This window comes from Clarias gariepinus, chromosome 8 (assembly GCF_024256425.1).
Source record: "Clarias gariepinus isolate MV-2021 ecotype Netherlands chromosome 8, CGAR_prim_01v2, whole genome shotgun sequence".
Lineage (NCBI taxonomy): Eukaryota > Metazoa > Chordata > Actinopteri > Siluriformes > Clariidae > Clarias > Clarias gariepinus.
Genome location: NC_071107.1, coordinates 10016661 through 10042255, shown reverse-complemented (window position 1 = coordinate 10042255; position 25595 = coordinate 10016661). Strand labels below are relative to the sequence as shown.

The window sequence follows — 25595 nt, the reverse complement described above, 5'->3', positions numbered from 1 at the left end:
AAAAAACATTTTGGAGTCAGTGATTCCCAAAGAATACAGAAAAAATACATAAGAAAATCGAAATTCTTCCCATCTCCACAACTTACTTTCTCCTTAATAATTTTTTCTGCTTAAGTCATTTTTGAATAAGGTAGTTACTGTGAGTAGATGTGACAGCCGATGTTTTTCCCTTAGGTAAATTACATTGTTGCATATTGTTTATTGCGTTTATTGCAATTTGTGATAATTTAAGTATCACAAATTTATATTTTTTGACCTCTTATTTAACAGGTTTTAAAGTAACCAGCAAAGTGTTGCAGGTTTTTTTTTTTTTATTAGTAATCTGAAGAAACCAATCTTCCCGTAACTCCGCTGCCAGATACAACTAATAGCCTGATGGTAGAAAATCCTATTTTATATTTGCATGTTTTTTTGTACAAAAAGAAAAATTAATCATCTTATAGACACTCTAGAAATATAGAGTTCTGAATCTTCATTTCAAATAGCAAAAGAAAAAAAACATTAACATTGTCTCATAAAAATAGTATTTATACCAACATTGACAAATACATTGTCTTTACATGAGCAACAGTCTGAAAATATGTTCAGTGAGCATAAATTCTCTTTCCGCATGTTTAAATACAGACAGTTAATCTACTTCACGTCTAGTTTAATTTTAATGTTCATTGCTGCCAGTTCAGCCACGAAGTACCGGAACACGTAGGGGACGGCCACCGTGTCGATGGCGTCACTCTTCTTGCACAGCGAGCAGACAGTGTTCCGATGACGTGTGGCCGACCAGTGTGGGGGCGGCTTCTCCAGCAGTGGAGACAGCAAACTGCCACACCGCATACACACCTGAGCCACGGACCGATCAGAGCAGTTAAACAGCCGATCATGCAGCAGAAAGGATGATCCATGAGCCAGCAGGGCGTCACGCTCCATCTCTCCGAAGCGGATACCACCTTGCACGTTCCTACCTCCAATTGGCTGATTGGTCACTTTGTCCCTCGCTCCAGTCGTCCTTACCTGGAACTTGTCAGAGACCATGTGGCGCAGGCGCTGGTAATAAACCACACCTACGAAGATGTCAGCCTCCAGCTCCTGTCCGCTCAGGCCCGAGTAAAGGCGCTCTGTGCCGTAATAGTTGTAACCTGCCGCCTTCAGCAAAGTACCGAAGTGATCGAGGGCCGAGTTGTGCTCGGAGAAGGTGAACGGCGTTGCGTCGTGGCATAGGCCGTGCATCGCTGCCGATTTCCCCGCCATGCTCTCGATCAGCATGCCGATGGTCATACGCGACGGAAAGCCGTGTGGGTTGAACAGGATGTCAGGGGTCATGCCACTCTCACTGAAAGGCATGTCCTCAGCCGGCCAAAGGCGACTCAGGATACCCTTTTGACCATGCCTGCTGGCGAACTTGTCTCCGATGGTAGGGTTGCGTGGGACCCGCATAGTAATGCACACGCGCTTGAAGCGGCCCGTACCCACATCGTTGCTGCATGCTTTGATGTTGTCCACCACACAACTCTCCTGACTCCTAAAAGAAAAAAGGCATAAATAACAGCAGGGGTTACATCTTTTTTTTATGAACTGTACATTTTAGTGCAACTGTTCTTGCGTCTTAAATTTCTCAAAACTTTTCAATGAGACAGAATGATTGCATGATGACTGACGATGTAAAACGATTTAAATTTGTGATGACATACTTGTAAAAGATAACATGGCTCTGGCCTGTATTGAGGTTGATGTAGCTGTAAAAAGGGTCGCCATAATTCAGCCTGGTTCCTATGGGGGGGAATCCGTCTGCATCCAGCCTGCCAGCTGCTTTAGGGTCACCCGGTTTAATTCCAAACACCACACCGTCTTCACCTTTGACCTTCTCCGAGAGGTCCACTATCTCAGTCTTATAGACAGAGCCATGGGCAAAACCACGCTCCCATGATGACTTGTTCACAATCTGCACAAGAGAAGAGAATGGAATGAAGCATTTCACATAACGGTGACATATATAACGTTTAAAATGTTAACCTAGTTCATATGCCTCCGACTACAAAAAACGCTGGGAAATTATCATCAATACTGACCATTGCATCTTCCATGTCGTAGCCTGTATAGGAGATCACGGCCACGATAGCGTTTGTGCCAATGGGGTAATTGTCTATGTTGTAGTGGTCGTACATGAGTGGACGGACCAGAGGGCTCTGAGGGGTCTGTAGGCGGTAAAGCTTGTTATCTGAGCGATCCTGATAAGAGTGCAGAGGGAAACCCATGGTCTGTTTACCTGTGTGCAAGGTGAGAGGAAAATGTCTAAAATTATAAGATTTTTAGACACCAAATATTAACCAATATAAACATTTTGGTTGGAACGCTACAGTACACCATAAACACTACTATAAAAAAAAAAAATCTTGAGCCACCACTCATTTCATCATCGTCTCTGATCATCTATACCGCTTTATCCTGTATTCTGGGTTTGCGAAGGACCTGGAGCCTATCCCGGGAGACCTAGGCCACGAGGTGGGGTACACCCTGGACGGGGGATCACTCATTTCTCCATATTAAAATAAATTAAATTAAATGATGTAGATTAATAATAGTAATAGTAATAGGAACACATCTTTTTACTCTAACAGGTTTCAAAGTGCCTCAAGATTTATGTAACAACCTCAGCAGCAACCTCATTTCCCCTCTCATCTGTTCCAACCACTCAGCATCACCAGTATAACCATCTCTCATCATCTGCAACTGGTTCATGCCTTAAGTTGGAGGTTAAGTTTATGCTTAAATGATTCATAGGTCACTATGTGGCTTATAAACATTACTTTGAAACTGCTCAGATTCTGAGACTGGACTGAAAAAGAGACACCAAATGGGTCCTTCAGGAAGCATGGAGAAATATTCCTCAAGCGTACATTAAAACATAAGAAAGTCTGGCTCTCTGGATGCAAAATATAATAAAATGTGGGATGGCTCAAGACTTTTGCACAGTTCTCTATTTAGACGTGTTTTTCCTTGTCATAATAACAGAAACAGATATTTATAAAAAAAAAAAAAAAAAAGGAAATTCATCTCTGGGTGTGAAAGCTTACCCATCTGGCACTGATACATGTTCCTAGGACTCTGGTTATGGTCTGAGAAAGGGATAAAGCTGGCCACGACACTGAGCATGCTGTGGGGAAAGAGCTCCTGATGGGTGGTGACACCATGCTCGATCTCATCCTCAAATATCCCCACGTTAAGGTAAAGCTGAAACACAAAGTATGAACCCTGACTTGACTCATGCTTCCATTCCATGTTGTAAAATTCATATTAGTTATACCACAGCACCATTAAATTCTCAGTTCGGATTTATCAGATGGCATTGATATATATATATAACAGAAGCTCTGACAAGTGAGAGCTCTAATTCTGCTGGGCGGCATCTTCGTCTCGCACCTCCAGGATCCGGGTTCGAATTCCTTCCTCTGTGTGCATGTTCTCCCCCATATAGTAGCAGTATAGCTTATCACTACATAAAACTGATGATTAGTTATAAATCATATCAATATGACCGAATGGTGTCGGACCTGTTCAAAGGTGCCGATGAGCTCCTCTTTGCCCAGGGCGAGGTTGCGGACGGGTCGCACCATGCGGCATGGTGTGGTGAACAGATACAGGCTCGGGTACAAGCTTGCTTTACCCGTTTGAGGAACTAGCACGATTTCTGTCCAGGGAGGAATCTTTTTCTCTTTCAGCACCTGTAAGAGGAGACGGAAAACGCTGCGTTGGATAATAAAATCACAGCAAAAAATCGTGAACAAATTTCCATTTAAAATAACCACAATATTAAAGTGAACTGAATATTACAGTGACTGACTTAGACCTTCAGCTTAATTTCTTAATGTGTCAGAACAAACATCCACAGAAGCACCAAGAAATTAATTAATAAATGGTAATCCTATAAATATGTATACTGTACATGATCTCAACCAGTTTCCATAAATAATAGGTCCAAACAACAAAACAATTTATATAATAATAATAATAATAATAATGATCATTTAGTTAAGGTGATTGTATGATGGCAATGATTGAAAGATATAACCATAAACTTTTATTTTTATTTTTAAAACCATTACTAACTTTGAACTTGCGAAGAGATTCGACCAGAGAGGGCGCTAGATCTTTCTCCACCCACCCAACCATGTTCCCGTCCAGTATGACCGGGTAGCAGGAGGAGTACGGCTGACTGGGAGTTCCATCCACTGGAGTAACACCTGCCAAAGAGAGAAGCAGTTTAATTTTGGAACACCAATTAGCCTAACCTACTGTACATGTTTTTGCCTTGTGTCAGGAACACAGAGTACCTGGAGGAAACGCACCAAGCATGGGGAGAACATGCAAACTCCATGCACACAGAGACGGGAATCGAACCTGACCAGGAATCGAACCCGGACCCTGGAGGTGCAAGGCGAAAGTGCTAACCACTACACCACCGCTTTAGTTAAATAATATTTGAATCCTAGATGTGCCTGCGACTTCGTTCGCGTGGAATTTAATCGCACAATTATAAGCGTGTTTTAAAAGATGTTAAGTGTTGATAAAATGATGTACATCTGTCGAACTTTGGAATGAACAAAAAAAATTTTACGTGTTACCGCGAAGTGCGCTGAATGAAGGTGTGAGATTGTGTTTTTTATGTACATTTCAATTGCACACTCATAAGCGTGTATTAAAAAATGTACAGCGCCATCTGTTGAATTTTGAGATGAACTAATAATTTTTTAAATATAAATGTTTTATTTTTATAAGGTTGTTATCCATTTAAATTTCAAAGTAACATATCTTCTCTTCCCGTGTGCAGACTGCGATGAAACAAAGCCCATATGTTACCTCAAGCTCGGCCAAATACACCTGGGGAAAACCCCATTAAAATCCGCTCAGTAGTTTTTACGTGATTCGTGCACAAACAAACAGACAAAAATTCCGAAAACCATTGTGATGTGTTCTATAACTCATCTTACGTCCACACAAATTATTTTTTTGCAAATATCTTCACTGTGGATTACCTAGTGAGCAGAGCAGGGCAGGGAGTGTCGTAGTGGGGTAAACAGGAGCCACAATCTCACAGTGGGCTGTGAGGTGATTCATCAGGCCGCACGGCGCTCCATCGGGAGTGTGCACAGGACACAAGAAGCCCCAGGACTCGGGTAACAGCTTTCTCACTGCTGTGGTCCTCATCTTGGCAAAAGCCGCTCCTCTGTGCACGCACCGGAAGTGGGACAAATAGCGAATGAAGTTGAGCTTGTCAGCTACCACGCACAGACCACTGGCCTGCAGCATACCCAGACCTGAGGGACAAAAAGATGTGTCAAGTCAGCATCTTAACAAATACAAAAGTAAGTACAAGCTTTGATATATGAGTATTACACAACAATACCTGATTTGGAGACAAGGTTTCCTGTAGCCAGCATGTACTCGAAGGCTTTGGTGACGTCAGTGCCATTGTTGAAAATTTTAGCCAGGTTATCCGAGGTCAATCCCCCTACTCTGTGGCTTCTCTTATCTAAGGACAGTTTCACAGACACCAGCCAGCCAGCCATTTTCTCCTACGAAAATATACATTACAACAAGGGTGTACTAGTTATAATAGGTGAAATCTTAGAACATAATTGATAGACATCCTAACTTTAGCAACATCCTATCAAGGAAGAACAAAAAAGATGGTGGGTCCTGTTAAGGATCGTACGACGATACATATAGACAATAGACAATGCAGGGAGAAATGTCACAGAAAATCACATCTGGATCTCAAGAGGTTCATCTAATATATATATACCAGGATGAGCTGCCTAGCTTAAGGACATGCCTGAGTCCTGAATCCAGTTCACTGCAGTAAAACATCAGTAGCAGTAAAATGCCTGAAGAAAAATGCATATTTATATTTACTACATAAACTACAATAAGTCCTGGCATTTTGAAAAGCATAAACATCTGTAGTCATGCTTTATAAAGTAAAGCTGCTTCAAGGACTTGAAAGGACTAAAACAGGCTTTACATATCTTTACATTGAAGACATTTGCGACAAAATAATTTGGGATGACATAAGAGGAGTAATAGAACACAACAAGATGGGTTTTTTTTGCCCCTGAACGAATTTTAATGACGTTTTCATATTTGTATTTGGTTGAGTTTAAAGTAACATATAGGCTTTGATTATTTGCAATCGGCCCACAGAAAGAGAAAATATAATTACTTGAATTTTAAATGGAAAACACCCTTATATCATTTTTTTTTTTAATAAAAAAAATAATTTATCTCAAAATTCAACAGATGGTGCTGTAGATCTTTTAATACATGCCTAGGAGTATGCAATTAAATTCCATATGAACGAAGTAGCGAGCACATCTGGTTGACAATATGCTGTACATTGAGAACAATAAACCTAAACACTGAGATCTGCAAATAAAAAAAAGATTTTTTTGCCTTTGTAAAATTTCTAATCAGCCATAGCTTTAAAACCACCTAGGTTTTGGGTTTCCCTTGTGCCAGGAGGGCAGCTCTGGCCCCTCAGGGTGTAGTTCCCCATTAGCTCTGGGGGGTGTGCTGTGGTGTCTGGCGCCAGAACATTGGCAACAAATAATTTGGGTGCTGTGGGTAGCAAGTTGGGGCCTCCGTTGATCAAACTCATTTGTCTGCCACATTCCATGGAAGTTCAATCAGATTGGGATTGGAGGCCAGATGGGCGCCTTTTGGCTTTGTGCCTGCAGGGCCCCGTGAGAAGTGGGTTGTGGTGCACAGGGTTTTCTGGTGACTGCTGGTCTGGTTTTTGGTCAAAGTGGACAAAGGTGAGCCTTGGGTGCCCACGATCCTATCACCATTTTGTATTACCTTGTTGTTCAGTTCACCTGTGGATTGTGTTGATGTTATGGCTGATCGCTATAGACAGCTTAGTTCCAGATCTGTGCATCTCCTTATTAATTAATAAATGGCTTAAAGGTTTAAATACCTTAGCAGGTTTTTCATAAACTACTTGAGTATTAATTTCACATGATAAATGTAATAACACAAGAATCACACCATAACACGTGCTAAACACCCCAGCTGAGCAGCAAGCTCACCTTCAGGAACATGAGATAAAGCTGTCCAGGAGTGAGGACCTCCTGACACATCAGACTGTCTGGATTCTCCTCCATACACTCCTGCTTAGCAAAGGCGAACAGCTTTCGTGTCATCAGACAAAGCATGTAGAACTTCTCAGTGTCAGACTTAAGGTGAATGCACAGACACTCGCTGTGGAATGAAAAAAAAAAAGATTATTTCTAAAGGTATAGCCAGGAATCAATGAGTACCCTGTAACAATTTAGGTTAAAGGGTATTAATAAGGACTTACTCCAGGAGAAATTTAGCACACTGCTCATGCGTGTACCACTCTGGCAACATGAGCTTGACCCGAAAGCGTTCTCCCAGATAGTCGAGCACCTTCGCTCTGGTAGTGCAGCCCTCCTCCATCACCAAGCGCAGCATCTCTGACACACAGCTCTTAAAGAAGGAGTTCTCCTCTCTGCCCTTTATCAACTCCTGATAGATCTGGTAGTCTGAGAAGTCCACTAGGGCCTGTGAGCAATTAATAAAATGTACTGAACCACAAATGTATGCAAAGATAAAGGGAGAAATCCAATCTCAGAACCATTAAGACACTCTCATAATAGGATTGGTTTATTTTATATAAGCACTGTGCAAAAGTCTTAAAAAGAGTCCCACTTTATTTCTATGTTTTGCACATATTGTACATGACTGCAAATTACCAAAATTTAGATCTGTGTTGTAACAACCTGGTAGTGTGAACATGTAGCCTGTGTTACTTAAGCAGTAAAAATATCAGCATTACCTTAAGGGCAAAACCCAGAGGAAGGAAAAACAGCTCTTTGTTATAAATGAAGTTGAGCATGACCGTTCCGTTGTCCAGGTAGTGAAGGTTCATGTTTATGGAGGTATGTTCGTCTCTCACACAGTGCATTGAAATAGCTGGAAACACAAAGCAAAGAATTACTTACGGCATCACTATCTATGAGGTCAGTACAGTGCAGCCGCTTAAAACGTCTCCATCACCCATGGAAAAAGTACTTCTGTTTTACACTAATTTTTTTTTTTAATGATATACGTTAAAATGTCACTGTATACAACATCAATATGAAATTTCAAAACAGCTTCAGAAGAGAGTTGTATTTTTAATAGCGACATTGGAAGGGCAAATACAACTTTGAAGACCCAAAAAGCTGCTCAGAGATATGAAAGAGGTCAGTCAGAGTTATATGGAAAGGCAAATAATTGGTTATTAAAGAATATATATATATATATATATATATATATATATATATATATATATAATTTCAATAAAATGTTTTTTTACATCAATTTCATATACTCTAAATGACTCCATTAATCTGGAGCATCTGTGAAACCACACCAAATGGTGTAAATCACAGTTGTGCAATTAGTATGTAAATTTGCAGCCTGATCTTCACTGGTACAAGATTAATACTTACCATACTGAGTGTAGCCTTGACCTCTACTTTTAAATTTTGGTCTCGACAAGGCGATGGGGTAGTTCCTCCTTGGCATGATAAGCATGCGGATCACCTTCTCGATGCCGTTCACTACGAAGTAGCCTCCCATTTCCTACAGATCAGAAGTAGAGAAAGATAAATGAAGCATCATGCATGCACATTAGAAATATAGTTTTCTCTAAGAATTACACTACAGATAGTCCCCGACTTACGAACGTGTTCTGTTCCGGAGCACGTTCGTTAGTCCGATTTGTACTCAAGTCTGACAAAGTGAGCCTTATACGCCTTTGAAATTAATATACAATGTAAAGCATACCAATCCAATTGTCCCCTTTCCAAACACTGCTATCATTTGGCCAAAAACCGTAATTAAGCCTAAGGAAATGAAGCTCACAATGAAAAGCTCAGAACTATTTTCCACTGTATTGGACTGTAAACTCTGTTTCGTTGAGGATTTTCCCGAAAATATGGCGATTATTCGCCATCAGGTCAGCTTTACAGGACAGCCATTTTCTATCATCGTGCTCCTGGACTGGTTCATTGAAACGATGGGGCCGACTTATTTCTCCCACCTCCCTACAGTAGAACCACAGTCCATTCATAACTCGTTTGTTCGTAAGTCGGGGACTACCCGTGCTTATAATGTGTGCAGATTTCCCAAATAAAAATTTTACCTCTGCTTCTTCATGATGCTCGATTAGCTCTTTAGGTGAGAGGCCATGTAGATTACACAATTTGGACTTCACCATGATGGGCACCTGTCCCAATGACTGCTTAATAATTCCTTTAGGGATCCCATTGACAGACCAACTGACATCCGCCTGCACACAAACACAAAACATAAAGGAGAGCTCAGGTGAGCGACACAATGCAACATAAGCATTCTGAAACATTTGGGTTTATTGTTAAACGCTGACCCTACCACTAGCTTTCCTCTATATGTGCACCTCCTTCCTCTACACTCAGCAGGAAACACACGGAGATCCTTGCAGATTCCTCCTTTGGCCACGGTGGGATTGTGGATAGCAGCTTCCACAAATGACAGGCTGATTTTGTCCCCCTTGAACATGAACTCCAAAGGAGGAACAGCCTGAGAATAGACAAATGGATAATACAAAGAATGAAATGAACAGAACACATTAGGGCATGCATTTTAGGAAAACAAGCAACAATGAGGTGGCATAATAGCATTACATACCAATATTATAGCAGCTTTTATATAAAACATTCCCTAAACAGACACTTTCTGCCCACTTACTTTAAGTTACAGAGAAAGTACAACACATGAAATCCTCAGTCCTGAAGAATTTTCCACAGTGGAAAATGTAATGTTTGTGGAAATTTTACCTCCCTTGGTACAGAAGTGCCGGCACTGGAGAGTCCTTCCATAGTTGTAAATATACATATAGTCGAACCTTAGATTACGAGCATAAGTCGTTCCAGAAGCAGCCTTGTATTCCAAAACACTCATAAACCAAATTGAAGTTTCCCATTAGAAATAATGGGAATTTAAAAAAATAAATAAATAAATACATAAAAATAATAAACACAATATAAAACAAATTAACCTGCACTTTACCTTAAAAAAAAAAGGAAAAATAAATCCCATCAGATAAGTGTTTCCGTTTGTGCACGCAGGCGCTGTGCGTGTGTGACAGAGGCTAAAGTAAGAAGCTCCTCCCCCTCTCCCCATTCTCGTCTTACACAGTTACCCTTCCTACTTTCTTTTTACACACACACAATGGAAACACTGTTTTATCTGAAAAACAAACAAGAAATCTCTCTGACACTCGATTGAGCGACACACTAACGGAATCACTGCTGTAAAGTAAAAATAAAACAAATGAACCTGCACTTTACCTTTGAAAAGAATTGCGACAGAGCAATGTTTATGTGTAGAGCAGAGGAAAAAAAAGTGTCTGTGGCATGGTGTCTAATGACGCGTGCACAAAGACACAAGGAGCAGGCTAAGCCTTGAGCAGAGAGAGAAAATTTATTTTTAACCTCTCTAATGAGACTTGCTTTTGCTTTATTTATCACACGCACTGTACACACACGCATACCGACACCAAATAAAATATGTTTATGCACACACATGTGGTCACATTGTTATAGTAAACAGTACACACGTGCACGGATGTTGATTAGAGCCGAGCACTAAGAGCCAGCAGGGGAGACGATTACCCACAATTCCACAGCGCGAGAGAGAGAAAAAACGTTGGCTCAGTTGTGATCACATGACACTCGGCATCAAAACAAGAAGCGCAGTCCTGAAGAATTTTCCACAGTGGAAAATGTAATGTTTGTGGAAATTTTACCTCCCTTGGTACAGAAGTGCCGGCACTGGAGAGTCCTTCCATAGTTGTAAATATACATATAGTCGAACCTTAGATTACGAGCATGATTCGTTCCAGAAGCAGCCTTGTATTCCAAAACACTCATAAACCAAATTGAAGTTTCCCATTAGAAATAATGGGAATTTAAAAAAATAAATAAATAAATACATAAAAATAATAAACACAATATAAAACAAATTAACCTGCACTTTACCTTAAAAAAAAAAAAAGGAAAAATAAATCCCATCAGATAAGTGTTTCCGTTTGTGCACGCAGGCGCTGTGCGTGTGTGACAGAGGCTAAAGTAAGAAGCTCCTTCCCCTCTCCCCATTCTCGTCTTACACAGTTACCCTTCCTACTTTCTTTTTACACACACACAATGGAAACACTGTTTTATCAAAACAAGAAGCGCATGCATGATACGTGATACTCGGTACTCGTAAACCAAGACTTGTTTGTTTTCCAAGTCAAAATGTATTAAAAATCTTTGCTCTTCTTGCGGAACACTCGCAAAACGCGTTACTAGCAAATCGAGGTTTCACTGTATGTTAAATGTATAATTTCTTCACCACTGCAAACATTTTAAAAAGTGCTTATTTGGAGCTTGCGCTATATATACTCTGTACAAAAGCTTTCTACAGAAATAACCACTTATTAGAACTAATTATTTAATTTAGATCACTACTGTGGCACGGTGCTGTGTGCCTGGAGTTTGAATGTTCTCCCCGTGCTTGGTGGGTTTACTCCGGGTTCTCCGGTTTCCTCCCACAGTCCAAAGACATGCAGATTAGGCTGATTGGAGCTACCATAGTGTGTGAATAAGCATGCATGCGCGTGTGTGTGTCTCTGCGATGGACTGGCTCCCCATCCAGGGTGTACCCCACCTCGTGACCAAAGTCTCCTGGTATATGTTCCAGGCCTCCGTGACCCTGTATACAGGATAATGCAGTATTGACTACGAGAGAGTGAGATCACTACAGTTAGAGGTGCTTTACCCAACACTTTCTGACCAATCAGCATCCAGAACTCAACATGATTGTGATATGATTTCCATCTTATCAACTGAAATGCTACTGAATGGTAAAACTATTTAATATATCTGTTATATCATGTGTTATATATTTGGGGGGGGGGGGGGGGGGGTTTTTTTTTTTTTTACAGGATTATGCACGACCTTATAGTGACAGAAACACCACCGTCATCTTACAGGAGTTTTTACCACATGCCGAGGCCTTTCTACATGTTTGGGGCATTAAAGGAGTTCCTGGGAGGCCAGCATTTCAAATTTGATGCAGGAGGTAGGCAGTACAATCTTACAACAGTATACTGTTACTAGTAGTGCCGAAGACCACGTGAGCCGCGGCGCTGTTAGAGCACTGACCTGAACCACTCGACACAGTCCATCAGTAACCGCCTGATCGAACGACTCGATGTGCGCTTTCACCAGATCCTGTACGGCTCCGTGTTGTTTCTCTTTAGGGAGCCCGAACCCTGCCTCCGTGAGGTGTTTTAGACTCGGAGCGGTGGGCAAACCACTCCACTTCCAAGAGTAATCCATTCTCGCACGCCCTGCTCACATGTGTTAGGGGGGACTTCGGAAACCCGGAAACCCGGAAATCCCAAATACAACATCCGCTCGCAACCAAATTAAAAGTCCGAATATACATATTTATTTTTTTGCAAAAAAAAACATAAAATAAATCGACATACGTCGAACAAAAAGTACTAGAAATCATACTTTTACAGAGATATTGTAGTTATAGCGTACAGAAACGCACTGCATTCACAAAAAAAGAGGAAATTATCTGTTTATCTCAGAACGATGACGTATTAGCTTATAATGATGACGTATTATCTCAGAACGATGACTTATTATCTCAGAATGATAACTAATTATAATTATGTCATAATTATGAGATGATGTAAAACCTGTCTTACGAGCCACCACGCCTACTTCGATCAAAGGATGCAGGCTGCTTGTCAGTACCTCGTATTATGAAAACTACAGCAGGAGGCAGAGCTTTTTCCTTACAAAGCCCTAAAGTTATGGAATAGCCTTCCAAATAGTTTATTATTTATACTGGTATTGTTATTGATGATAAGCATGTATTAGATGGTAAACATGATTTAGATATGAGACACACACATGCACTAACAATGCACCTCAGTCACAGGAATATTCCTGATGATTTCCATTGAGGTGGTGTTAGTGCTGTGGCTGATTGGTGTATATGAAGCAAAGAGTAATCACAAACATCACATATACAATCGAGAACAGGCTATGAGAAAAATGCAGTAATACATGTACCAGAGTAAATGCATAAGTAAACGCCAAATTGTCTAATACATACTACAGTGTAACAATAAAAGTGTGTTCGAAATCGGGGCTTGATCTGAATATAAAATGTTTTAATTGCAATCCTGTCCAGTCTGTTCTAATTAATCTCCCACATACAGTAATATGCAACTTTGTACTGTTGAAATCAGTTCTATACAGAAAATACTAATACAGGATCAGAAAATACGCAGACATTTTAATGACATGGCTAAGCATTTGTAAAAATGATGGCACTGACATGTTCTAATGGCACTGACATGTTCACTGACAACTATTTACTTTTGAGAGATGAACTGAGGATTTGGAACAAGTTGTCATTTATAATTTTTTTACACACCATTTCGCATCGTAAGTACGGTTATCATGATTCCCCATGAGTTTTGACGCTGTGATTAGGTTTCCATCTTTCCGCGCATCTGTCCTCGCGTAGTCAAACCGCATAATCCAGTATGACAAAACTATAAGAATATTTTCATAAGCTCAATCAAAAATAGGATTTACAATACAGAAATTCTGGAAAATTATGTAAATTTATGCACCCAATCCCTGATTGGTGTTCTTTTAGAACAAATTTCTGCATTAGTTGTGGCATGGCATAGAGGCAATCAGCCTGTGGCAATACTGAGGTATATATACTGTATATTTTGTGAGTATGTGTGTGTGAATTCGTGCTAATTAATTTTTTTCCTGTGGAATCATGGCTTAAACTGTTACTGATCATACTGTTACTGGTTACTGGTTATATATACATCATGTATGTCATGTCCTATGAGCTGAATCGTATTTCTGTACAGTAATCATTTACAGATGGCCCCTAACTCATCTGCGAGGTCAGTGAGTTAATGCTGCTGGACAATCTTCGCAGATGCATGTTAAAAGAACCTGGAAATATGCACATGTAAATTTTTACAAAAGACAGGGGTGTATAAGTGGACCAAAGTTTCAGAAGTGCAGAGACAACATTGCCTTTACGTTATCTGCAGCAGTGGGCGGTTTCAGATGGAGCCAATTGTACAAAGTCCCAAAAAGGGCGGATTTATAGCCACAGATCTTGTAGATTTGCTGTCCAGTAGAGGAAACAGTAGAGGAAACACTACTCTGTTACTTTCTTGACCTACTGAAGGTTTTCTTCACTGTTTCAGGATGAGAAGAAGAGTTGATGAAACTGCTCCATCATCCAAACGGACTAATGAGAATTCAACGAAAAGGGAAAATGTTCGGGTGCAAGCCAGGTCAGTGACAAATGTCAAAGACTTTCCCTCTATAACACACACACACACACACACACACACACACTCAAAGCCATATAATATAACTAATCTATGTGCAGTGGCATCATAATTGATAAATAATAATAACATGCACAAGCAATGGTGTGGGGTGCCAAAAGTTTTTGATGAAATCAAGTGAGATGACCTCTATGTCTTTTTTAAATCATTGTGCGTGTGTGTGTGTGTTGTACATCAAACGTCGCCCCTTTAACAGCCAATGGCATATAAAGTAACTAGATGAGCTTCTATTGCACCCAGTGTGAGCTTTACACACAAGTGCATTATACACAAACACACAATTCTCAACATTTCATTTAAATCCTCTCCCAAATGCATATCCAGACACTTAATGTGCAACCTTGCAAGGGTTCAATAATAAATAACAAAATATGCATTGTATTACAAACTTAATTAGTAGCCATGTCATTTACATTCGTTTCGAAATATTCGGTAAGCTTGATGAATGAACATGATTTATAAACCCCCTTATATGAACTTGACAAGCAGATTAATTTCATATTTCTTATATTCTGTGTGTAACCAATATAGTAAACTACTCTATTGGTAGTTTATTTTATTTTATTTTTTACAATTTGTTTTCAGTAAAAATGTCAAATCTCTACCCTCCATAACTGCACATTCTAATGTTTGCTAATGTTGATATTGAACAGTGTCTGATATCGAAGCATATCCCAGGAGACTTGGGTGCAAGGTACACACTCGACAGGGAGCCAATCCATTGCAGGGCACATATACCCCGGCTCACACGCTTTTGAACACCATAAACACCATAATCTGCATGTTTTTGGACACCAAGCATTGGGAAAACATGCAAACTTCATGCACACAGACCAAAGGTGGGAATCGAACCCACACCCACCCTGGAGGTCCCAGGTTCAAACCCCACCACCGTCAAGTTGGGCCCTTGATCAAAGTCCTTAACCTTCAGATGTAAAGAGATAAAACTCTAAGTTACTCTGGATGAGGGTGTCTCCCAAATACTGTAATGTAAGCCACTCTGTTGCCTCCCTGCGAAATACTCAGTGTAAATAGAACTTTATTACACTCTAAAACTAACTCTGGGTTAACAAACAACTCAACCTTAACCCAGCCGCTGGGTCACTATTGGACAGAACATGCGCTGGATTGGTGTGACCAAAGTGCCAGGTTTTGCCATTTAACACAGTGAGTAAAATTTACACTCTACCTGGGATAAATGTTAAAATGCGGGGTTAATGTATTTGACCCGACCAATGGGTATTATTGACACTCTTGGTGGGTTGACACATTCCATTTGATTTAGTAGATAGAACCATTTTGCTTTCAAAAAGCCCCAAAATGTACACAACTTCACATAATGTAAAAATCTCACAAAGAACCATATAATCCTAAGTGACAATTTGAAATATAGTATAGCTTAACGCCTGGGGATTGCCTGGAGCAATCTTTGCAAAAACGTTGGGACAATTCTTTTGAATAGACCCTATTCTTAATAATTGATGGAGGTTTTAAGCTGTACACACATGCTTTCTCGCCTAAACAACTCTTAAAACTACACTTTTTGACACAATAGCAGTAATCTTTCGAACATTATGCAGGCTACTGTTTGAGAAACAATTTGGATAAAGAATAAACCTGTTGTTGGGACAAAATAACCCAACCAGGTGTTCATTTGTGAATGACTTACTACATCTCATTTGACCCAGCATGAGCAACACAACAGGGTGTTTAAAGTATCCAAAATAACCCAGAATTTTAACGGAGCATAAACAAGCCAAGAATGTGTTTACAGAAACACCCCAGCATATTTTGGAGTGTACCAGTAAAAACCTGTTAAACAAGGTTTCTTATTTTTATTAAAAATGAATGATAGAGTCAGAAAAAAAAACTGGGGAATCCTGCCCTCCCTTGGCTTCCAGGAGAAAATGCCTGATGCATAGGTCTTCTAGCTAGACATACTGTAAATAAGTCCTTTGTGTAATTATGCTGTTCACAGTATATGGCAATCTTAATTCAAAGTGATTTACAGAAGTGTTTTTCTCCATCAATCATACAGTACAAATGTTGTAATGCTACACTAAAAATATAGGAATTTACTAACAGCAAGAATGATAAAAGAACATACAACCTTTTGTCATTTTCTGTTCTCTTCCCATTTTAAGCAGGCTTAGGGCCGGCACTGTTTTTTAGTGGCTAGGTAGTATGGCATGTGGTAACCACTGACAGCAGGGCTCGAACCTGCCTCCTCAGATTCCCATATCAACACCCTAAAACCTTACCCACCTGAGCCACCACTCCTACTTAGATTAAAAACACTAATGATGCCTACAAGTTCAAAAACTCACCAGCACACCCTCTTGCACTGGTATTTCCATCTCTTAAAGAAGCCATGCATTAAAATCATTCTCTGTCCTGAGACTAAGTTGGTTGAACTAAGTTGAGTCTTCAAACAGCACCTTCTTGAAATACTTAACTTAAAAAATTTTTTTTATAAAATAAAAGGTTTTAGACTGATGGCATTCTTAGACTTTGACCTGCTGAACCAGTATCAGGATGTGTTTACTGCTGAAAAGTTTAAAGCACTTGTGTAAATCATCTGCCAAATGCCATAAATGTAAATGTGATGACCTGAAACACAATCGTTTAAATACTGACTTATGACATACTAACTAACTGACATCTAGCCGGTGATTAGTGTACTGGTGATGCTGAATGCTGAGTGATTGGAACAGAGAAGAGGAGAAATGAGGCTGCTGCTGAGATTGTTAAGCAACCAACTTTGTATCTTTAGGCACTTAGTAAAACATTAAAATTGTCACAGTAAAACATATGTTCCTATTTCTTTAATTTGATCGACAAAACTTAATTTAATTTTATTTTATTTGGGTGGCAAAGTGGCTTAGTAGTTAGCACTGTCGCCTTGCACCTCCAGGGATCCGGGTTCGATTCTCATTTATGTGTGCATGGAGTTTGCATGTTCTCCCCGTGCTTGGTGGGTTTCCTCTGGGTAATCCGGTTTCCTCCCACAGTCCAAAGACATGCTGATTAGGCTAATTGGCGTTCCCAAATTGCCCATAGAGTGTGAATAAGTGTGTAGGTGTGTGTATGTGTGTGCCCTGCAATGGATTGGGATCCTGTCCAGGGTGTGCCCTGTCTCGTGCCCTAAGGTCTCCTGGGATATGCTTCAAGCCCCCCGCGACCCTGTCTTCAGGAGAAAGAATAATAATAATAATGAAGAAAGGAGGGGTTGCTCAAGACTTTTGCAGAGTACTGTATATGAAAGTTGTCTCTACTAATGTATCACCCAGAGTGTTTTATTTAAACCTAGGGTTATTCCCATGTGCTTCTCTGTTTATTTCTTTTGTCCTTTACAGGTCATCATGTTGGGTGTGGGTGAAAAGGGGACTGATTTTCCTCTGCACTCTGTATGTGGCCTCACCGTTTGTTCTGCGACTCTTTCCCAGTGTTTTACAGTACATGGTTTACACACATGCTGGTACGTATGTTGCCCCTTAATTAAATATAGTTTTTTCTGGATTGTGCCTCCATAAATATATTATTATTATTATTATTATTATTATTATTAAATCAGTTGTCCAGTATATTAAATCCATTGTTTATCTATCTTTATCTATGCCCCTTAATTAAATAATGTTTTTTCTGGATTGTGCCTCCATAAATATATTATTATTATTATTATTATTATTATTAAATCAGTTGTCCAGTCTATTAAATCCATTGTTTATCTATCTTCAGTAACTTACTTTGTTGACCTGAGACATCCTTCTGATCTGGGCCTCAATCACACCATTAATATGTACCTGACCTCAGAAGCGGGAGTGACACTGGGAGTATGGTACTTATGAAATATACAGTATTTTTGTGAACATGCAAAAGAGTTTTGCATACCTGCTATTTGTTCTCACTGGCACTGATACCTCATTAGGCACACAGTTCCTGCGCAAAAGTGGAAGGAGGCTCAAGGTAAAAGTTTGGAATGGTATGAGCAGTCTTTGGGAGATGGTTCCCCTGTTTTCATCTACCTCCACGGCAATGCGGGTAACAGGTGGGAACATATGGGAACTTGAAAATTTGTCTAAGAAATAATATCCGCATAAAGCTTAACAAATGCATACTTTACTTGTACTCCAAGTACTTTACTTGTACTCCAAAAAAAAAAAAAAAATCATAAAAGGCACATTAAGTGTTTTTCTTTTTTTGCCTACTGACCAGTGAGTGTTTTAGTGCAGTTAGGGGCAAGAAACAAACATGAAAAAAAAAAAAAAAAAAATATATATATATATATATATATATATATATATATACAGTGGTGTGAAAAACTATTTGCCCCCTTCCTTTTGCATGTTTGTCACACAAAATGTTTCTGATCATCAAACACATTTAACTATTAGTCAAAGATAACACAAGTAAACACAAAATGCAGTTTTTAAATGATGGTTTTTATTATTTAGGGAGAAAAAAAATCCAAACCTACATGACCCTGTGTGAAAAAGTAATTGCCCCCTGAACCTAATAACTGGTTGGTCCACCCTTAGCAGCAATAACTGCAATCAAGCGTTTGCGATAACTTGCAACGAGTCTTTTACAGCGCTCTGGAGGAATTTTGGCCCACTCATCTTTGCAGAATTGTTGTAATTCAGCTTTATTTGAGGGTTTTCTAGCATGAACCGCCTTTTTAAGGTCATGCCACAACATCTCAATAGGATTCAGGTCAGGACTTTGACTAGGCCACTCCAAAGTCTTCATTTTGTTTTTCTTCAGCCATTCAGAGGTGGATTTGCTGGTGTGTTTTGGGGCATTGTCCTGCTGCAGCACCCAAGATCGCTTCAGCTTGAACAGATGGCCGGACATTCTCCTTCAGGATTTTTTGGTAGACAGTAGAATTCATGGTTCCATCTATCACAGCAAGCCTTCCAGGTCCTGAAGCAGCAAAACAACCCCACACCATCACATTACCACCACCATATTTTACTGTTGGTATGATGTTCTTTTTCTGAAATGCTGTGATACTTTTTTACGCCAGATGTAACGGGACACGCACCTTCCAAAAAGTTCAACTTTTGTCTCGTCGGTCCACAAGGTATTTTCCCAAAAGTCTTGGCAATCATTGAGATGTTTTTTAGCAAAATTGAGACGAGCCATAATGTTCTTTTTGCTTAAAAGTGGTTTTTGCCCAGTCTCTTTCTTATGATGGAGTCGTGAACACTGACCTTAATTAAGGCAAGTGAGGCCTGCAGTTCTTTAGATGTTGTCCTGGGGTCTTTTGTGGCCTCTCGGATGAGTTGTCTCTGCGCTCTCGGGGTAATTTTGGTCGGCCGGCCACTCCTGGGAAGGTTCACCACTGTTCCATGTTTTTGCCATTTGTGGATAATGGCTCTCACTGTGGTTCGCTGGAGTCCCAAAGCTTTAGAAATGGCTTTATAACCTTTACCAGACTCAATTACTTTTGTTCTCATTTGTTCCTGAATTTCTTTGGATCTTGGCATGATGTCTAGCTTTTGAGGTGCTTTTGGTCTACTTCCCTGTGTCAGGTAGCTCCTATTTAGGTGATTTCTTGATTGAAACAGATGTGGAAGTAATCAGGCCTGGGGGTGACTACAGAAATTGAACTCAGGTGTAATAAACCACAGTTAAGTTATTTTTTAACAAGGGGGGCAATCACTTTTTTACACAGGGCCATGCAGATTTGGAGTTTTTTTTCTCCCTTAATAATGTAAACCTTCATTTAAAAACTGCATTTTGTGTTCAATTATGTTTACATGACTAATAGTTAATGGTTTTTGATGAGCAGAAACATTTAAGTGTGACAAACATGCAAAAGAATAAGAAATCAGGAAGGGAGCAAATAGTTTTTCACACCACTGTATATATATAAAATAAACCAACATGATGTTTGTATTCTAATGCATCCAGTTTGTGTAGTGTTACCTGTTAATTTTAAATGTTTTTTTAATGTTGCATGTTTTGTATTGTTGACTGCACAAATTTGTCTGTACTTTTATATAAACAGAGCAGCTCCACATCGTATAGGTGTTGCCAAAGTAGGTATTTACCTTATCTCCACATTAAAAATTAAACCCAGAGGACAATGACTGACTCAACGTAATGTCTCATATTGTTGCAGGTGTTGAGTGCTCTTGGCTATCATGCTGTGGTTATGGATTACAGAGGTGGGTTACAGTTAGCATCTCATTGCTCCTATCTTACTGTATGTATCAATATGGTATAAAAGAAACACAATGTAAAATTTAAATTGCATATTTAACATAGTCCTTTTTTACACAATCATGAATGTACAGTAAAAGAAGACAAGCCATTGTTAGGCCATTTCATATAGCTGAAAAGGGTAGTTTTGTATTTGCACATTATGCACATTTTAAATAAAACCTATCTGTATCTAGACAGGTGCAGTACCGTTTCTTTTTTAAGCTTATTTAACTGGATATTTCCGTTCTTTTGGCGCAAGAAATTTAATTGCAAAAAATATCCCTGCTACCCCTACTGCTCACATTTACATTTTTCATTTTGTGGCCTGTTACAAAAATGACTTGAAATGTTTCAGCATGGTTTTAATATTTAAATCTTAAGTTAAAATACAATTCTCTTTTTTCCAAAGTATAATATACAGTGCATCCAGAAAGTATTCACAGCACTTCACTTTTTCCCCATTTTACCCTGATTGTTCAGTTTGGCCAGCTCTAGGAAGAGTCCTGGTTATCTGGACCTTCTATGCTGCAGAAATGTTTCTGTACCCTTCCCCAGATCTGTGCCTCAATACAATCCTGTCTTGGAGGTATACAAACAATTAATTGGACTTAATGGCTTGGTTTGTGCTCTGACATGCACTGTTAACTGTGGGACTGTCATTTTTTTAGTTTTTACTAAGCTTTCCAACAAACGTCTTTTACATTGTTATTATGAGGTTTAGTTTGTAGAATTCTGAGGAATATAATGAATTTAATCCATCTTGAAATAAGGCTATAATATAACAAAATGTAAAAAAAGTAAAGCGCTGCGAATACTTTTTGGATGCACTGTGCCTACACTGATGTGTATACAGTTTGTATGTACACTGAGGCAAATCAAAACTATGTACATCTTAATTCTGGTCTTCAGTGTTTGTTGTTTAGGTTTTGTTTTTTTATTTGTAAAATTCCACTAGGATTTGGGGATTCGACTGGAGAGCCAACCATGCCTGGCCTGACCACCGATGCAATCTATCTATACAACTGGGTACGGGCACGCAGCAAGGACAGTCTGGTCATCATTTGGGGTCACTCCCTTGGCACACTGTGAGTGATACCACCTTTGACAAATCACATGCTTTTTTTAAAAATCACATTTTTTCATATACTTATTATTATTATATTACTTATCTATGGGTATTATTCTTGTTGGTGTTAATAGCTCTTTATCTTCCTTCATCTTTTGCTTTTTACAAAGGGAGGTATCTGTCCCCCTTCCATTTAACTCTCCTTCTTTAACCAGGCTAAAGACATACTATATAGACACACTCACATTCACTATTCACTAATTATCCCTGCATGTCATTGGACTGTTGAAGAAAACCAAACTGTCTGGAGGAAAGTAATACTCTATGTTAAAGCAAAATAATGTATTTTATTTAGAGCCACATGTTTGTATTTACAGAGTGTCGGGCATCACTGCAGTGAAACTACAAGAGCTGGGTAAGAATTGTTACACTAATCTTGGCAAATCTAGGAGTAAAAAAATATCAGTTCCTAACAATCTCAGTTCCAGCGTTTATCCTTAAAGTTTGTTTTTTATGTAGTTACCAATCCAAGGTAGGCAGTACTTATGGCCACAAGGTAACCTAATGAAATTAACTAAAGCTAATAAAAAACAAAGAAACATACATACTGTATATAAAAAAAAGATAAACATATATGCATATATTTTAAATTATATATTGCAAATTATACTGTATGTCTCTCGTTGCTGAAATACAGTCAGGGCTACAATGAAATGGTTTCGATCAATGCATATTTACGTGTTAAAATGGCCCAGTCAAAGTCCAGACTGAAATCCAATTGAGAATCTGTGCAAGACTTGAAAATTGCTGTTCACAGACGATCTCATTCCAATCTGACTGGGCTTGAGCTATTTTGCACAGAAGAACAGGCAAATATTTCAAACCTGTGTAAAGCTGATAGAGACATACCCCCAAAGACTTGCAGCTATAATTGCAGTGAAACGTGATTCTACAAAGCATTGACTTAGGGGGGCTGAAGACAAATGCACGCCACACTTTTCAGATATTCATTTGTAAAACATTTTGAAAACCATTAATCATTTTCCTTCCACTTCACAATGATGTTGCACTTTGTTTTGGTCTATCACATAAAATCCCAATAAAATACATTTACATTTGTGGTTGTAACGTGACAAAAATGTGGAAAAGTTCAAGGGGTATGAATACTTTTGCAAGGCATGGTATATTAAAAGTAATGTTATAGTTTAATAATATTACTTCTGGGCATTATTCTCTTATTATACAATAGTCTAAAATGTATCACATGATTGCTTTTTTCAGGAAAGCCACCTGATGCTGTGATACTTGAAAGTGCTTTTACAAAAATGAATATGCCAGAAGACTTCCCCCATCCTTTCATCTGGGTAGGTAAAGTTCTGGGTCTTTGATGTCGCTGTGATTTGAAAATGTATGGAATATAAAGCGTCCTGAAATAATTCAAAAATGCATTTTATGAAATGTTTATGCTTCTGGATATATCTTATTAAACAGCATGTCCATTGCTTCTTTTCTTCCTCAGTATTACTGGAGATTTCCATACATCCAGTACTACTTTAACTTAGACTCCATTAAAGCAAATAAATTTGAATTAATCACTGCTGAAAAGTAAGTGTATAGTCATATTTAAACATATGAAACAAAAAGAAAAGATAACCAAAATGGAGCAGACTTCAAACTGTATACCAGAATCATTACTAAGCTGAAAGAGGATATATTATTTTTGCTCTAGCGTGAATAAAATGAGGATGCCTCTTATGATTCTTCATTCTAAAGATGATCACCTGGCTCCCTTCCGGATGGCTGAGGAGGTACAACACAAATATCTACAATATGTTAATTATGGGTCTATGAGTCTAGAGAGTAATAAGTCCCATATTTCCTTGATTAGCTTTACGGTATAGCTAAAAGTGTGCAGAAGTCAGAGGAAAAAGTCAGACTGGTGGCATTTGATGGATCCAAGGGATATCTTCATAATGGACTTTACAGGGATCCTGCCTTGCCAAAATCTTTAAGGTAAACACATTTACTTTTATTTTGTGTATTTATTTTGTTATAATGCACTAATTAAATTATTAATTAAGACTAGGAAGTTAATTACTTTTATACTTTTTCCACAAAACACCTGTTTTCCAACAGTATTATTATTATTATAATTATTATTATCACCATCATTATCATTAATAAACTACACTTAATATTTTTCATAATTCTATTTACTGCTGTCCTTAAAACAAGTTCAGTTAGAAAATTCTTTTTCTTTTCAGCCTCTTTACTTTCTTCTTCTTTCACTAATCTAATGCAGTAATTTAATCCACTGCATTCATTTAAACCTGTGACTTGCTTTATTATATACTGTAAGATGAATCCATTTCTTTTGGTCAATCTGATTCCGGAGTGATGTGGTACAATGATAATTAATGCATATATTTTGTTTATAGGGAGTTTGTGGAGATAGTTGCAGAGTAATCTGAAGGCTTCAAAGTTGGGACTTTGTTTGAAGTTTGTCTTCATGTATATGTTTTACTTTCATGTGTTAACTTTAAAAATCCCATTGTCCCTGTGTAATGTAAGTGCTTGAAGTTCACTTAATTTACAAGTCATTTTGATATTCTCTCTCTGTTTTTTTTTTTCTCTCTGGTCGCTCTCTTTTGCTCTCAGTCACTCTTTCTCTCCCTTATACTCACAAGCATAATTTATGAATCCTGAAGATAACCCACATACATTATGCATACCATGCACTGCAAATATATAATGCATATTATACTGTACATATACAGTATTTACATGTAGGCATTTGGCAGATGCCCTTATCCAGAATGACTTACATTTTATGTGATTATACATCTGAGCAGTTCAGGGTTAAGGGCCTTAAAAGACCTTCCGACCTGTAGTCCAATGTTTTAATCATTAAGCTACCCCTGACCCTGCCAATCCTTCTAGGTATCTTATAAACTTTTCTCTTTACATTTAGGCATTTGGCAGACACCCTCATCCAGAGCGACTTACTTTTTTTTTTTTATCTCGTTATACATCTGAGCAGTTGAGGGTTAAGGGCCTTGCTCAAGGGCCCAACAGTGGTGACTTGGTAGTCAGGGATTTCAACCTGGGACCTTCCAAACTGTAGTCCAATGCCTTAACCACTGACCTATACTATACTGTATATACATATATTATACAGTATATAACTGTTATACATCTGAGACTGCAGTACTGTAATACATCTGTGAAATCAGTGCATTTAAATTAAAGCAATCAGATGTAATTATGTTTAAATGAGTATACTTGAATACTCTTAAATATCAAAACTTTATTTTTATAATGATGATGTGTGTGTGACACAAAGGGTTTATAAAGGCTAAAAAACATTTATTAATAAACTTAAAGATTAACTAAAAAATTACAATGATGATGTGCGCAAAGAATAAATATTAAAGTGCATGACTGTGTCTTCTGTTCTTTGTTAATAGTAGTGTGGTTGACAGAACTGTACAGATATTTGTATTGAAGATAAATATTCATATGAGCCTCAGATTTTTTCATGTTTTAGGCTTGCATTATGTGTTCAGCAAATTATTGCCAGTTTGACAATGTTTATTAGATTCTATGTTAACAAGCTCATTAAATAAATTATATGCATATAATTATAGTACAGAGCTGGAACTTTTGATACACCCCTATAAAAATACATTCCTACTGCATAAATTGGTCTTACAATAGTATTAGACCACTAGTGTTTCCAAATCACCGGTAGTGTGTGAATGAGCGTGTGACTGTTGATTAGGAGATCCTACCACATTTGTGAAAATGGAAATAAATACAATAGTCACC

General features: G+C 38.6%; 2 protein-coding genes across 4 annotated transcripts; one reads left to right on the top strand and one right to left on the bottom strand.

The window, feature by feature from the left end:
- Window positions 1-457: 457 nt before the first annotated feature.
- Window positions 458-12460, bottom strand: polr1b (RNA polymerase I subunit B). The gene is made up of 15 exons (XM_053502210.1): window positions 12246-12460; window positions 9451-9618; window positions 9203-9349; window positions 8508-8640; window positions 7850-7986; window positions 7352-7575; window positions 7080-7251; window positions 5399-5567; window positions 5028-5309; window positions 4102-4235; window positions 3546-3716; window positions 3069-3225; window positions 2064-2260; window positions 1686-1936; window positions 458-1516 (listed from the first exon to the last, which is right to left on the bottom strand). Exons 1-15 carry the CDS (start codon window positions 12420-12422, stop codon window positions 634-636), a joined length of 3402 nt encoding a protein of 1133 aa, XP_053358185.1. The 5' UTR covers window positions 12423-12460; the 3' UTR covers window positions 458-633.
- si:ch211-117n7.7 (Monoacylglycerol lipase ABHD12-like) lies at window positions 5257-25236 on the top strand. 3 transcript variants are annotated; one of them, XM_053502212.1, is made up of 14 exons: window positions 5257-5357; window positions 14345-14434; window positions 17848-17969; window positions 18230-18329; window positions 18420-18539; window positions 20505-20535; window positions 20619-20664; window positions 21657-21786; window positions 22145-22182; window positions 23049-23131; window positions 23287-23372; window positions 23497-23575; window positions 23656-23780; window positions 24206-25236. In XM_053502212.1, exons 2-14 carry the CDS (start codon window positions 14346-14348, stop codon window positions 24231-24233), a joined length of 1077 nt encoding a protein of 358 aa, XP_053358187.1. In that variant the 5' UTR covers window positions 5257-5357; window position 14345; the 3' UTR covers window positions 24234-25236. The 3 variants fall into 3 exon arrangements, with proteins under 3 accessions (XP_053358187.1, XP_053358188.1, XP_053358186.1); XM_053502213.1 differs by lacking the exon at window positions 5257-5357 and adding an exon at window positions 12062-12162; XM_053502211.1 differs by lacking the exon at window positions 5257-5357 and having other exon boundaries at window positions 14253-14434; window positions 24206-25235.
- Window positions 25237-25595: the final 359 nt, after the last annotated feature.

Coding starts and splice junctions, on each gene's coding strand:
- polr1b (XM_053502210.1), bottom strand. CDS start 12,422: ATGGATTACTCTTGGAAGTGGAGTGGTTTGCCCACCGCTCCGAGTCTA. Junction 9,350..9,450: donor CATATAGAGGAAAGCTAGTG/GTAGGGTCAGCG, acceptor GTTTGTGTGCAG/GCGGATGTCAGTTGGTCTGT. Junction 7,987..8,507: donor TCAAGGCTACACTCAGTATG/GTAAGTATTAAT, acceptor TTGTGTTTCCAG/CTATTTCAATGCACTGTGTG.
- si:ch211-117n7.7 (XM_053502212.1), top strand. CDS start 14,346: ATGAGAAGAAGAGTTGATGAAACTGCTCCATCATCCAAACGGACTAAT. Junction 21,787..22,144: donor GGTCACTCCCTTGGCACACT/GTGAGTGATACC, acceptor TTGTATTTACAG/AGTGTCGGGCATCACTGCAG. Junction 23,576..23,655: donor CCTTCCGGATGGCTGAGGAG/GTACAACACAAA, acceptor TTCCTTGATTAG/CTTTACGGTATAGCTAAAAG.